This window comes from Clarias gariepinus, chromosome 17 (assembly GCF_024256425.1).
Source record: "Clarias gariepinus isolate MV-2021 ecotype Netherlands chromosome 17, CGAR_prim_01v2, whole genome shotgun sequence".
NCBI classification, from domain to species: domain Eukaryota; kingdom Metazoa; phylum Chordata; class Actinopteri; order Siluriformes; family Clariidae; genus Clarias; species Clarias gariepinus.
In genome coordinates this window covers 17303660-17317608 of record NC_071116.1, presented here as the reverse complement: position 1 = coordinate 17317608, position 13949 = coordinate 17303660, and the positions used below count along the sequence as shown (strand labels likewise).

The 13949-nt window shown below is 36.4% G+C and overlaps 1 protein-coding gene across 4 annotated transcripts in view; it reads left to right on the top strand.

Annotated features, from left to right (window-relative positions):
* cadm2a (cell adhesion molecule 2a) overlaps positions 1 to 10799 on the top strand; it is a 381998-nt gene extending 371199 nt beyond the window's left edge. For all 4 annotated transcript variants that reach the window (XM_053476344.1, XM_053476345.1, XM_053476343.1 and 1 more), the window contains 2 exons: positions 3956 to 4078; positions 4706 to 10799. In XM_053476344.1, coding sequence (XP_053332319.1) covers positions 3956 to 4078; positions 4706 to 4824 — 242 coding nt within the window. In that variant the 3' untranslated portion in view covers positions 4825 to 10799. The remainder of the gene's footprint in view (positions 1 to 3955; positions 4079 to 4705) is intronic.
* Positions 10800 to 13949: the final 3150 nt, after the last annotated feature.

Here is a 13949-nt window from a genome sequence, read left to right as displayed (position 1 = left end):
ATGGTTCTAACTGCAGCATTCAACCGAATACATCAAAGATGCAGCGTTAATCCCGAACAACTGCACGGGTAATCCTAGATAGCACAATCCTTGCTCTTCAGGTGCTGAATTACAATGTGTCATAAATATTCATCTTAACCTTGAACTGTCCTACTAGGAAGAGAGGAAAATGTTGGCTCAGGTTCTCACCACTCTGATGTTTTGGTTTGCATCAGCATGTTTTAGTTCTCTGCTTGCGTCTTGCCTGTGGAAAGAGAGCTTCCACATTTCTTGCCGTGCCACTGGCAAGGAGACACTGTCAGAACATCCCTGCTTAAATTCATTCGACTAATAAAACATAGAGCCTTAAAATTATGGTGACAAAAAGACCAAGACGTACTAAGATCCATCCTGCTTTTAGACATAGTTAAGTGTCACAGTAAATATATTATATATTTAAAAAAATCTGCAAAAAAAAGCCTACAGTAAGTGCATGGTTTATGTGCAAGGTGCATGGCAACATCTCGAGTGCTCTACTCTCTCGTCTCATTATGCAGTCTTTTCAATTCCCTAAAGCCTAAAAAATAAACAATTCGTTAGATTTGTGTAAAAAAATCATCTGCCTTCCAAAGCCACTTAAGTCTGTAGTTTTCCCACAGAGTTAGCATCTGGCACAAGTAGATTTTGTTTTTATCATCACAGTTTTGAATTACAGCACATACGTTATTAACACTCACTTGTTCTGCATTTAAAAAGAGCTTTAGACCTCGATCCTATAGGTGGCATGTTGGTGTAATGGTTAGCACTGTGGCTAAGTACTTCCAGAGTCAAGGGTTTGAATCGGTGTATATGAAGTTTGCATGTTTTTCCACGTGTTTAGGGGGTTTCCTCTGGGTTTGTTGGATTCACCCCACAGTCCAAAGACTTAGATTAAGTCCAAGTTGGTTGTAGTGTGTGTGCACCAGACCCTAGGATGGACTTCAAATCCTGTTAAGGATATTCAGTATACAATAAGCATATAGAATAAATAAACTTTAGCTTTTGCTATTAAACATGCATTTTCAATTTAGTTCCAAGCTTTTTGATGGTTGACCATTTGGACCATTTCACAGCACTCCACATGGGTAACATGTAGTGGAAAATAATGTGCAGTCTGCAGACTAACTACAGCTTTAGGGAATTTAATATTAATATGTCAGACGCACTGGGAGTGCATTTTGTGGCCATTTCATGTCTCTTTACAAAAATGTGCTCAAGAGAAAGAAGTATGCATTGCTGTTTCCTTGTTTTCACAGCTAAGCTAATCTCACTACAGCTAGGAAAGAGATCACTGATTAGTTTAGCCAGTCAGACACAGACGGACAGGCACGGAGGTGGAGATTCATATATTAAACTAGCACATTTCTTGCTTTAACAGCCAATTGCTCTAAACAGAGCAGGACATAATGAAATGCCCCGCGTTGGCCATATCAATCTGCCTGGCTGTAGAAATTACTTTTCATATCGTTATCATCTGCTGGGCTGCACAAAGAGTTTGCCATGTCAATAGACTTGCCCCAGGAAGGTTCTCATCACATTGGCCTCATTGGCTGCTGATATAAATAGAGCAAGCACTGAAGATATCCAATTATGACAACCCCGAAGCACATGCATGAGGTGCCTGTCCCTATCCTCATCACTACTGAGATATGACTCTCGAACACGGGGCTGTGCGAATGACTTTAACACAAGCGTAAGCGCCCTTGAAATGGATGTTATCGAATATGACAAGGTGGATATGCTAAATCGGGACAACTTTTTCTGTAGGTAAACAAGGTGGACTTACACACTATAGATGCTAGTTTACATCACAGTGGATATCGAGGAGAGCGGCAATAATTCCACAGCTATCCATTGTTGGGAGTTCGGCTGTGCTTTTCATGTCGGAGGAATGATGTTACTCATGGATGTCTACGAGAATGTAGAAGAGGGATGTCAGCTGTTATGTTGCCCTGTGACATACAGTAGCATGTGCAGAGGTTCGAAAAAGATGCAGTGCTCATGTCTTGGAGGAAGCACATTAGCCTTCACTCATGGTTGATGACTGTTTTTGTGTGTTGGCAAAATGACCAAATTGTGAGAGGAAACTGAGTAAAAGAAAAAAAGAAAGTCAGAGAAAAAGAGCAAGACGAATGTAATGCAGCTACATCTTTGAATTTTATTCCTAATAACTCCCTACTGTGATAATTACTCCCATTTATAACCAGCCTTCAATTCTCAGCCACACTATTGTTCATGGACTGTTGAACTGATATTTTACACCTGTTTTATCATGTGCGCTGATAAAGACTCACATTAGTGGATGCTTACATGCTGGCTGAGAATATTCGTACGAAGGGTGTTCAAGTCAAGCTGGGACTTTTAGTTGTGCAGAATAACTGAACACAGTAATGAGAGTTTAAAAAAATGCCTTTATTTCTCTATATAATCCCCAGCTACAGTACATTTATCCCATCATTTCAATAGTGCTTGGATACCATCAAGGTAGAAAGTTCTCAGTACACCAGAGCCATGATTGAATGGACTTCCTACAGTACTTAATTTGGGAAATGCCTCCCAGGAAGTCTTTTAATGGCCCAAACATTTGGAAATCCCTTGGATCAAAGTCAGCACTGCGTGAGGGACGTTGCACGTAACGTGCAAGTGGTGTTCCTGAAGACGAAAAGTCCCAGTTTGACTTAAACACCACTTAAATAGTTCTTGGCACGTTTTGGGTCGATTAGTTTCGATCAGTAATTGCTTAAATGCCACAGTCAGTTTGGGTATTGTTGTTGATCATGTCCATTGCTTCATAATTTACAGTTGACAGTTTATCATGAAATGGCTACTTTCTGCATGATAATACACTATGTAAAAAAGCAAATGTCACCTCATACTGGTTTATGACCATGACAACGAGTTCAATGTTCTTTAGTGCCATTTCCTTTCACCAGCTTCACAGCATGAAAATTCACCTGAAAAATCATCTGTATCAGAATCTTAAAGCAACGTTTTCAAGATATTTTGGGATCCATGAAAAGAAGGAATTAGGCTGTTTTGAGAGCAAATGGAGGCCCTAGCCATTATTAGTACAGTGTAATGTTCTTAATAACATGCTCAGTGTGTGTACTTGTAGCAGAGATGTTGGAGGCTTGAAAGTAATGTCTTTTTCCTTCCCTCTTTTATATGCAAATGTGTATGTGTAGAGATGTAATCAGTAACTTATCACATGACCAGCATTAATTAAATTGTATTATAAAAAATCATAGGCGTCAATAGCATAAACAATCTGTTGTGCTGTACACTTTCATAAACCTTTTGCCAATCGGTCTGAATTACACCACAAGCATTCCAATAATGCTGTAAGACAATGAACTTCTGTAATTGTTTTTTTTTCTATAAAGAACCTTCATTTAGGCATGCATTGTGTTAAGTCTGTTGTGTTTTTTTTTACAGCAGTTTTTATTCTGCTTTATAATTATCCATGTAACATGGTTAGATCTGTCTCTATCTGAACAGTATGTACTAGCTCTTTCACAATCAGCTGACCTTGAACTTGTTAATGATTTTATTTTTCTTGTGTTTTCTCTGTATGTGTCTGCTTGTTCTTTAAAGCCTAGTTGCACACCGATGAATGTTAGAGTGCTGTACTTTTTTTTTCATTATCATAATTTCAAATATTGCAAATCTTAACACTAGCTTGGCCAGGGAAAGTTGAGATTAAGAAACATAGTGCACTGATTGTCAGAAGAGCAAATAGCATTTATTTTATCCTGTGCCTTCAGTATACAGTATGAATTAGGGTACTTCTTTTATTACACGTACATAAATATTCATGCATTTATTTTAGTATGTTCGTTTGCAAGCTTAGAACTTTGCTCCTCTGGGATTGTAATTTCTGTTTTTCACCTAGTTTTGTTTTTCTCGCTAAAAGCTTTCTCTCCCTCTTTCTCTCCAGATCCTAATGCTTTGGGGCAGCATGGTCCAGATCACGCTCTGATTGGTGGAGTAGTTGCCGTTGTTGTCTTTGTCACCCTGTGTTTAATCATCGTCCTGGGCCGATATCTGGCACGACATAAAGGTGAAATTCCTCAAATATTTATGGAATTTGCTCAAATTATTACAGCATTCAAATTGTTCATGAATAACTAACTAGCAAAAAAAAGTCCAAAAGTTTGCAGTCACCTGACTTATACCTCCCAAAAGTAAAAGTACACAATTCTTTAGGATATCTTTGTAATCTGTAGCAATATAATTTCCTTACACTGAAACTAACAGGCCCAAACATTTCCCCCCACAAAGTATGTTGTAAGAATTTGTTTTGCCGAGTCTTAAGCGGAAGAGCCGCATTGCCTCGCACAGAGTTCTGATCTCGACCCCAGTGAACACATTTGGGATAAATTGGATGCTTACTGTGTCCCAGGGCTTCTCGCCTGACACCGCTAATGCTAATGCTTGTGGCTGAATGAACACAAATCCTCGGAGCCACACTTTAAAACCCAGAGGAACACCGTCTCAGAAAATTTAAGGTTATTATTACAGCCAAGAGAGAATAATCTAAAATGGGCTGTTCAGAATGCACATATGGGTGAGATAGCCAGGTGTCCAGAAACGTTTGGCCATAAAGTGTTTGTATAATGCATTGAGTCTTTATTAGTAAATCATAATATGTTTAATTTAAACAATACAATTTTTTAAACCGTGACAGGTACATATTTGACAAACGAGGCCAAAGGAGCGGACGACGCCCCTGACGCAGACACAGCCATTATCAACGCAGATGGTAACCACGCACATACAGAGGAAAAGAAGGAATACTTCATTTAGACTGCGCTCCACTCGCTTCTCTCTTGCCCCCTCTCTCTCTCTCTCTATATATATAAATATCACTCTCTCTCATTCCCTGCTCCATGTAGGAACCTTGTGTGGCAGCAGCGGACATTTCTTTACTCATGCCCTATGTTCTTTATTTGCATCTGTGGGGTTTTTTTTGGTATTCTTTTCTTTTATCAGCTTGTACTGAATCTCACCTGCTACTTTTTCCAGACATGGCTGCTGATAATCTTTGCCTTTTTTTATTTTTTAATTCACACTGTTCACATTGTGTCTGAAAAAAAGTAAATCGTTGGCCAAACCACCAAAATCCAGTTCAATACTTCACTTTAATTTCATTCAGACATCCCCTACCATTACTTTTTCACAGTGCCTCAATATAATATATAGACATCCATCCGAGGTTTTAGTCAATGCCTTCAGTTGGGTTGAGTGTTTTAGGATTGGCTGCTTGCTTTTTTTTATCTTCAGCACTATTATGAACGCAGTATCATCTCTAATGTATATATGTATTTTTGTTTCTTTTTCTTTATACAGTCCATTTCAACACTGTTGTAATTTTTCTTCGGTAAAAAAAATATATATATACAGGAAATCTTTTTCTTAAAAAGAATAGCTGATACCCATTTAAACTTACAGAAAAATGCTGATCAGTGATTAGTGTGTGTTTCATAGTGCGCGTGAAGATTCACGCAGTCAGACTGATAGCTCGCACTCGTATTAACCAGTATTTGTACTTGAAATGTAGATATTGGCAAGAAGCCTCTATGATAGTTTAAGGGTCATTAAGAGTCAACTGAATACTCCCATGTTTTACATTATGAAAAAGGTAGCTAGTATGATAGAAGTGCAAGGGGTGTAGGCTGGGGACAAAGTGACTTTAAAGAAGTTTCCTTACTTTCCAAACCCATCAAGTTGCTATGTGTATGTGAAATACTTTGTCAATGACTGATCTGTATTTCCCTGCACTGTCTCACTGAAACTGTAGGATACAGTGACTATGTTCACATTACAGACTTTTATAGTGAATCCCACAACTGTTCACATCTGCCTGCCATTCTAATAAAAAGACATTGAGTATACAGTAGAAAAGTTTAGTTGTTACACACAAAAAAGAAAAGAAAGAAAGATAGAACCTTTTCAACATTAAAAATTAGACTATACATATAGGTAAAGGGGAAAGCTGTAGATGATGCGTACATTCTGGTTTATAATATCTAACATTTTTCTCTCTTTTTTTAAGATAAAATTGTCTTAAAAACAATGTTGTTGAATTCTCAAATCAGATTTGACAAAAGTTGATTAATTGTATATAAACTATCTCTAGACCATAGAGTTTGCTGTAATACAAATTACATCTTCATTATAATGCTTTAATACTTCATACTATGATTTACATACAGTAGTAATATCTCTTTCACAGAGACAGAGGCAGATTTACTTTTTTCCACCAGATTATTATTTTTTATTTATATATTGAGTAAAAGAAAAAAAATCTTTGTCTTAGATCACATATATCATATTTGCAGACTGGCAAAGGACTACATCTCCACCATCATGGAATAATAAATAAGTAACAGTAAGAAAATATTACTTAAAAGAATGTTTAAATATTTTTTTGATTTTATTTCAAAAGAAAAGTAAGAACAGTAAGAAAATATCCCATTCACAGAGACGTGTATCGCAGATTATCCATATGCAATAGTTTGGGTCCAATAGAGGTATAGTTCCCCCGCAGCAAGCATTTGAATGTACAATTTAAATTTGAAATATTTCAGTTGTCACAGATGTTTTGTGCATATGACAAATAAACTTGAACCTAGAGATATGTATCATTTGTATTCCATATGAAAGTGGCCTACATATCTAATAAATGAATCAGACTTTTGGGTAATATTTTATTTTGTTGACAAAACCTGCAGGAAATGTGTCAGGAAGCCAATCATATGACCAATTTAACAGCGCAGTACGAATTTCTTATAAATTAGTACACCTTCAACAAATTCCATACAGACAATAGTCTCTCAGCAGCTTTGGTGTTCAAACTTTGCAGAGCTAACCGACTATAACTAGACACTCAACAAAGAATCATCAAGTAGGACAGTTCTGTGATAATTAGTAGATAGTTACTTAAAAAATGTATTTGATTAGTGTTGTTAATTTTTTTGTTAAAAAATAGACCTGTCTCACGTGTAGGCATGTTTTGTTTTTCTATCCTGTAATGTGAACATAATCAATCACTGCATTGTCATGGACATGTGTTCATCGCTAACTGCTTCTGGAGTTTACATCATGAGCATCAAACATGAACATTTTAAATGATTAATGATCAGTCAGATTTGATTTGAGAATTAAAGTGTAACCGGCTTTTATCTAAATGTTAGAGTAATTATAATCAATTCCAGAAAATTATGATGGTGTTTCATGCCATTTAGTGCAAGCTTTTTCTCCTGTCCACATCATCATCTAATGATTAGAATAAATGTAGAAGCACAACAGAGTTTGGACTCGCAGAGTTAAAGAGTGACTGTTTGATAACACACACTGATTATGGCGGTATGTAGAGATTAGAAAACATCACTGAAGCTAATCTAAAACATTTGTAAATCAGTGAACATGATGTAAAACATATATTATGCCCATTACATCTCATCTGGCATTGATGAATGATTACAGTGTTCTGTTTTGTTTTTTCACATTCTTTCTTTTGCATTTCTGTAATCAATAGATGCCCTTGTTAATAAGGCTGTATATTACATCTGCTTAATGTAGTAAGTAGTGAAAATTGTTTGTCAGACATTGGGACCCCACATATCAAGAAATTTGTATATTAGCCTATTATTCACATTAATTAAAATGATCGCTTCTTTTTTGTTGTTTGTTTGTTTTTGGTTCAAGGGGAATTTTAACAAGCGCGCTACATCTTTTTTTACACAGTTTAATTTCAGCATAAGGTGTATATACTGTACAAGTATTACATTTGTTATAAAAAACATTTTGATGTGATGATTTTATTTCAGATCTTATAGTAAAAATTGAAAAAAAAAACAACTTAGGTATGAAAAGAGTAAATAGAAGTTAAATATTCCTATAAGGACTGATAATAGATGCTGCAAATTAAGGTAGTGATGGAAAGTGGAAATTTAGCACTTAATTTAAACCCTTAATGTACTATTGGTCAGAGTGCATACTGTAGTTAATGGGCTTGAGGAATTGATAGCTCAGTTACTTATGTAAAATGAGAATTATTAATGCTGAGGAAATGATATGCAGTAGAGTGGATAAAATGGCTTTTATTAAACTCCTAGCATACAACATACTGTACAGGCAGGCTCAAATGTTATATTTCTATCTTCACGCCTCATCCTTATAAGCTTTTCATTAAAAAAAACAACAACATTCAACAACAGCATGACATTATTGTACAGTTTCAATAGGTTGCAAACTTAGCCAGTTGTTGGCCAGAATCTGATGAAAGATGTAGCACTGAGGAAGAGACAAAAGCATTTGATTTGACAAAAGGACATCTGTGAAAGGAAGTGACTCAATGTGTTTGTATGTCACTTCAGACAGTATAACAGGGTTTAAACATTTTTTTTAATGAGAAAAACCTGTGGGATTGTTTAGAACCACAGCTGAAACACTGCCATTGGTCCTGACAAATTGTAGCTGAAATGTAGGCCTAGTTCGTAGAAGAGGATCTGACAGGATTGGTGATTTCTTTAAGATGAGGTTAGGCATAGACTAGTATTAGGAAAGTAATGACACATGCAACTTTTTTTTTTTTCCTGCATGTTGTGTGGGGTGAGAACAGTCAGGTATTTGCTAGAGACCGGTCCAGAATGACTTCTAATTTAGGAAGGAACAACAGATGTTGCTGTGACAAGAGATGTGCAGGAAGCTATAATGCCTGGTTTCTGCCTTCAACCAATTATGTCTTTTGTCAAAACCTGCACTTACAGCTACATTTACCCACCCTTTCTGTCTTTGCGTTTGACATGGGAGGTTAATTTTGATGTTTTGATGGATAATTCTGTTTTCTATTCTTTTTGTAGGCTAAACATACAATAATTGAACCTTCCCGTGAGTCTGATACATCTGATATTGAGGTTGTTTCAATAATAATTTCTTGCTATAGTTGACTTTCTCACATCTTGTTAATTTCTTTAAGCATGACAAGACTGTAAGCTGTAGATTTGTAATATGGCCTATAAGAGGATTTCAGAGTTCTCTGACTCATGGATTTAGCTACTGAAGGAAACAGAAAATTACAAGATTATTTTGTTGTTGTTCCCCCCCTTCCTTTCATCAATTCTTATTTTTCCACGCTACCAGATTTTTATTTAGCAGAGTGCACATTGTTGTACTGACAGCACAGGTGCCGCTGATGTCTTTGAGCTTCGTCATTAGGAGGTTCATCTCAGCACAAATGTTTGCAGGTGCTGCGGAGTGTAGCTTTTTTTGAAAAGCTGTGAAATTTCCTTCAGTTCAAGCGTAACCTGTAATTGGGCCTGTAATATGTGAGGTGAAATGATCTTTAACACACCTGAAAACTCTCTAACTCTCAAAATTTTATTTCTGCCCTACTAGATGCAGCATGTTACGCTCTAAAACATAAAAATAATGAAACACACGCTGAGATTTGCCAAGTGTGTAAATCGTGATTATATGTAAATGGGTTTTGTTCCAGAATTTTGGCACATAGCTTAGATACAGTACTTTATATTTATTTTATTTTTCCTAGCAAAAAAAAAGATTTTTTTTTTTTTTTTTTTTTTGGTTGTAATAGCTATTTTTCTTTATAAACAGACTGGAGAAACCCCTATCCAACCTGTAACTATTATTTAAGAAATAGCATTTTTTTTTCCATACAAAACTGCCTGTTTATGTTGTTTTGATAGCAGGACATCACAAACTACTCTGTGTTTAAATATGAAGAAATACAAGCACTGTATCAATGCAATTTCTGTACAAAATGAATATTCAGTGTTTGAATCAGAAATTGGCTGCTGTATATTACAAAGAGCATGTGATTCCATTCCTCACAAAGAGCTTGTGATTTCTTTTTTTTTTTCTCCTTTTTTTTTACTTTTATTCTCAGGAATGATTCTTTGGGGTTTTTTTATATATAATTTGATTTGACAGATTTGCAAAGCACTTCCCATCTACTGAAGCTCTGAAGCTCTGTATCTGTTACATTTCCAAATAGGCAATCATAATGTTAATAAAAATCTCAGTGTTTATTTAAGGGTTTGTTATCTACTGCTGTCCTTTTTTTTCATGATCGCATGAGTTTCACAAGAACAGACTTCAATGGTGTCACCCATCCCATAGTGTTTGTACAAAGAATTACAATGGTCTTTTGTTCATTTCTCACCATAAATAAAACAATAAAGATGATAATTACAGAAACATTAACAAACAGTGTCTATATAAATAAGCATAAAGAAAAGATACACAACAGTGAGAACTGCATATTTAATAGATGAAGTATGATGACATGTTCAATCTGTGTAAGTGTACAGTATAAGATTTCCTTTAACTGGGTAAAGGATATGTTGTGGGAAACCCGAGCTAGAACGATCATATACACCAACCAACACCTACTGCCTTATAACCATCTGTTATAAGTAAAGGCAAATCTAGGATTTGTGGAGATTCAGTATGAATTAAGAGTGTGACGTATTAAGCGTGTTAACAGTGAGCACTTCTCTTCATGCCGAGTGGATCAGGAATACAGGAGCAGTAGGTAGCGCTTTTGGATCCTCAGAGTAACTTGCTTTAGGCGAGTTGGCCTTTAGATGACAGAGGCACCCGACAAATGACGGGATCTGTGCTTCTTGAAAATGAAAACGCATCATTTTAAGTTATGTCTTCTGCCTCTGTGTATTCATTTGTTCTGCAATTTCTTTTCAAGTGTAATTAATATGTATGGAATGAAACTCTTGAATAAATAAATGCCAAAATCACTAGCAGGTGGCTGAGTTCATCCTTTTCTCTTTCTAATGTGATTTCATATTCGTCCATCCATCCTGCCTAATTAACACTGCGCTTCAATTCCGTGATGACATCTAAAAAAAAAAAAAAGCTAAACATTCAAAGGTTGTGTGATTGATCATTATTTGCATTGGTGCCCATTTTGTCTCAAGATTATTGATCCCCTTTTTCGATGGGTTTAGGGTTTAAAACGTCCCTGTTCTAGACCTGGGTAAAAATATGACTGAAGATGACTATAATGCTATTTCTTTTTTTCAGTTTAGATCGTAAATTACACTTTTTAATATTTGGTTTAATATTTTACATTTCATACCCGTACCTGTTGTTATGCATGGCAATAATGAGTTAACTTTCCCAATAAAAAAACATCTCCTTTTGCAAACTCATATTGCAATGGCATTTTAATAAAAAAGAAACTTAAATGACAAAAAAAATTGAAGGTCCTACAGTATAGTTGACTATTTCTTCCACAAGGTAACAAGGTCTCAGATGTCCCCCGAATTGTTAGCTAATGCTCCTGCTGAAACACCGCTCAGATTATGCATTCCCGCCTCTGGAGTACTCTGAGTACTCCACCAAACATGCTGATTCAGTGTTTATGTAAATGAGCTACTGCTGACCTACGCCCCCATTAGAGAACAGCGAAGCTGAGCAACAAGGGAGAGAGGAGGGCATCCTCCTATATGAGGTCACATATACATATATATTAGGCCCTGGCTAATCAAGAAAATAGCAGGGGGGGGGGGGGATCTCACATATTCTGTTTGTACTCCCTCACACACTGGAGACAAATGTGAATGTCTAAAAAATATGACTAAAAGGTGTTTTTATTCCCCCCAAAATTGGTTTAAAGTTAATTAACATAAATAGTTAATGGTTTTACTTGATAGCTAACTGCTTATTATTTTATGTTGGCCAGAGTTGTGACTGTCATTTAAAATGATGTTCTTATGTTAGTTTTATAATGTATGCCACTAAGCTCACCGCTGTTATGTCAAATTCTCTCACTCACACACTCACTTACTGTCAATGAATTCTTTATCCCTGGCAGGGTCACAGTCCATCCAGGGAATTCTGGGAGTGAGACAGTAATACACCCTGGACACCAGTCTATTGCAGGGGGGAAATGCACACATTCACACACACAGGGGAATTTCTTTTCTATAGCCAACATGAAGTTTTCAACCATGAATTTTTTGGATACAAGGAAATTGAAGAACCTATATGAAAATGGTACTGTAAGTACAGTACTACAACAAATTACCACAAATACTTACTGTAACTTAAAGTAACCCTTGCTTAGGCTAAAAAGAGCTTTCAGCTTTGAGGAAGCAATGTTTCCTGTAAGAATAACTTGATTTCTATAAAGTTATGATAATTGTCCTATCACATACTGATTTTTTTTTTTTTTTTTTGCATGAATTCTTTAAAGTATGCCTATTTTTATTACTTCTTTTTGCCCACCAGACAGCAACAGCCCCCTAGTGCACTTATAAAATACTTGGGCTATTTCCCAGTTGTTATGAGTTTTGTATAATTGGAGGATTGAGTTGCAAAGGAAATATCCTTTCTTCTCCCTAAAGTGCTTGAGTGTCTTATGATGCTGTAAATTCAGGTAAGATTAACATAACTGTATTTAACTGTATATAGACAAACCAGCACTTTACAAATGTGCACTTGCTCTACATGCAATAGTTTATCCCTCTGCATGGATATAATGGAGCACTTTCTTGCCTCAAACTCTGCAGCTGGTGTTAAAAGTAAAAGTAGTCCTGAAATAGTACAAATATCACACTGTAGACGTATTCATGGCCCTGCTGATAAATGATGGAGTCTGTTCCTGTGGAGAGGCGAGACAGGTGCCCTAAGGGAAAAGAGCAGTGATCAGCAGGACATTGCCACAGGGGACACTTCCTACACTCATCCCTGCACTAACACTGGCACCCTGCCTGCCAGCCAAGCTGGCACACATGCCAACACACTCAAAAGAGGACATGAGAGATGGCCTACATATCCCAAAACAAGCTTTTACAGAGATACGAGAGGCATCACTCACGTCCCAGAAACACAATGCAGTCTGATCTCGGGGTCAAACACAGAATTTAATAAACTATCTGTAATCTCCTGGGTTTTGTTTGTGTGCATGGGACGGTTTGTTCCACTTAGCAGTTGCCAGGTGCTGATTCAGAGTGTTAGCTGAGCTGATATATATCCTGCACGTACACAGGATTGGGTAAAAAAAATAACTTTTGTTAGCATTTTATTTATTGGTGATGTTTATAGGGCTATGCAGCATCCTTTTACGAAAACTGATATAGATCTACATAAACATTTATAAATGCTTACGCCAACAGGTGTCAGGCTGTTTATCGATTTCAGTGTCAGGTTGATATAACACCTAAGTCAAGTAACATTGATTTTACTTGACTTAAGGTTGTTTCCAGACTTATTTGTATTTGAAAGCCATGACAGCTGTTTTTCTAGTTCAGTGCACGTTTGGAGGTCAGCCACAGTTTATAAATACCAGTGACAATGTCATGACACTGTAATAAAAGTTACCAGAGAAGCCAAGGGAACCCCACGTGGACACGGAGACAAGATACAAAACAACGCGCAGACATAAACAAAAGCTCAGGATTCAATTCAATTCACTTTTATTTGTATAGCGCTTTTAACAATTGACATTTTTGCAAAGAAGCTTTACACAATCAAATGAATGATTAAAGAGGACGCAACAATAGGTAACAATATTAAAATAATGTAAGGTAAGGATACACTGCAGTGCATCATAATCTTGTATTAACATCTTTTATTAGTCTTTTATTATAAAGAGGTGTTACCTCAATTTAATCTTACTTCTGATTAAGATCCTATATGTTATTTAACAAGTTAAAACAGGTCTTAGTGGTTCCCCAAAGTGTGCATGTGTGTGTGTGTGTGTGTGTGTGTGTGTTAATTTTCCAGCTGAAAGACTCCTCAAATAATGCATTTTGTGTATCTGAAATTCTCCAAATGTGCCATTTCAGTTTCTATGTAAATGAGCTAGTACTGAGCAACGCCCCACCAGAGAACTGTAGAACTGAGCAACAAGTTAAGGGAGGATTTCCTCTTATATGAAGTCA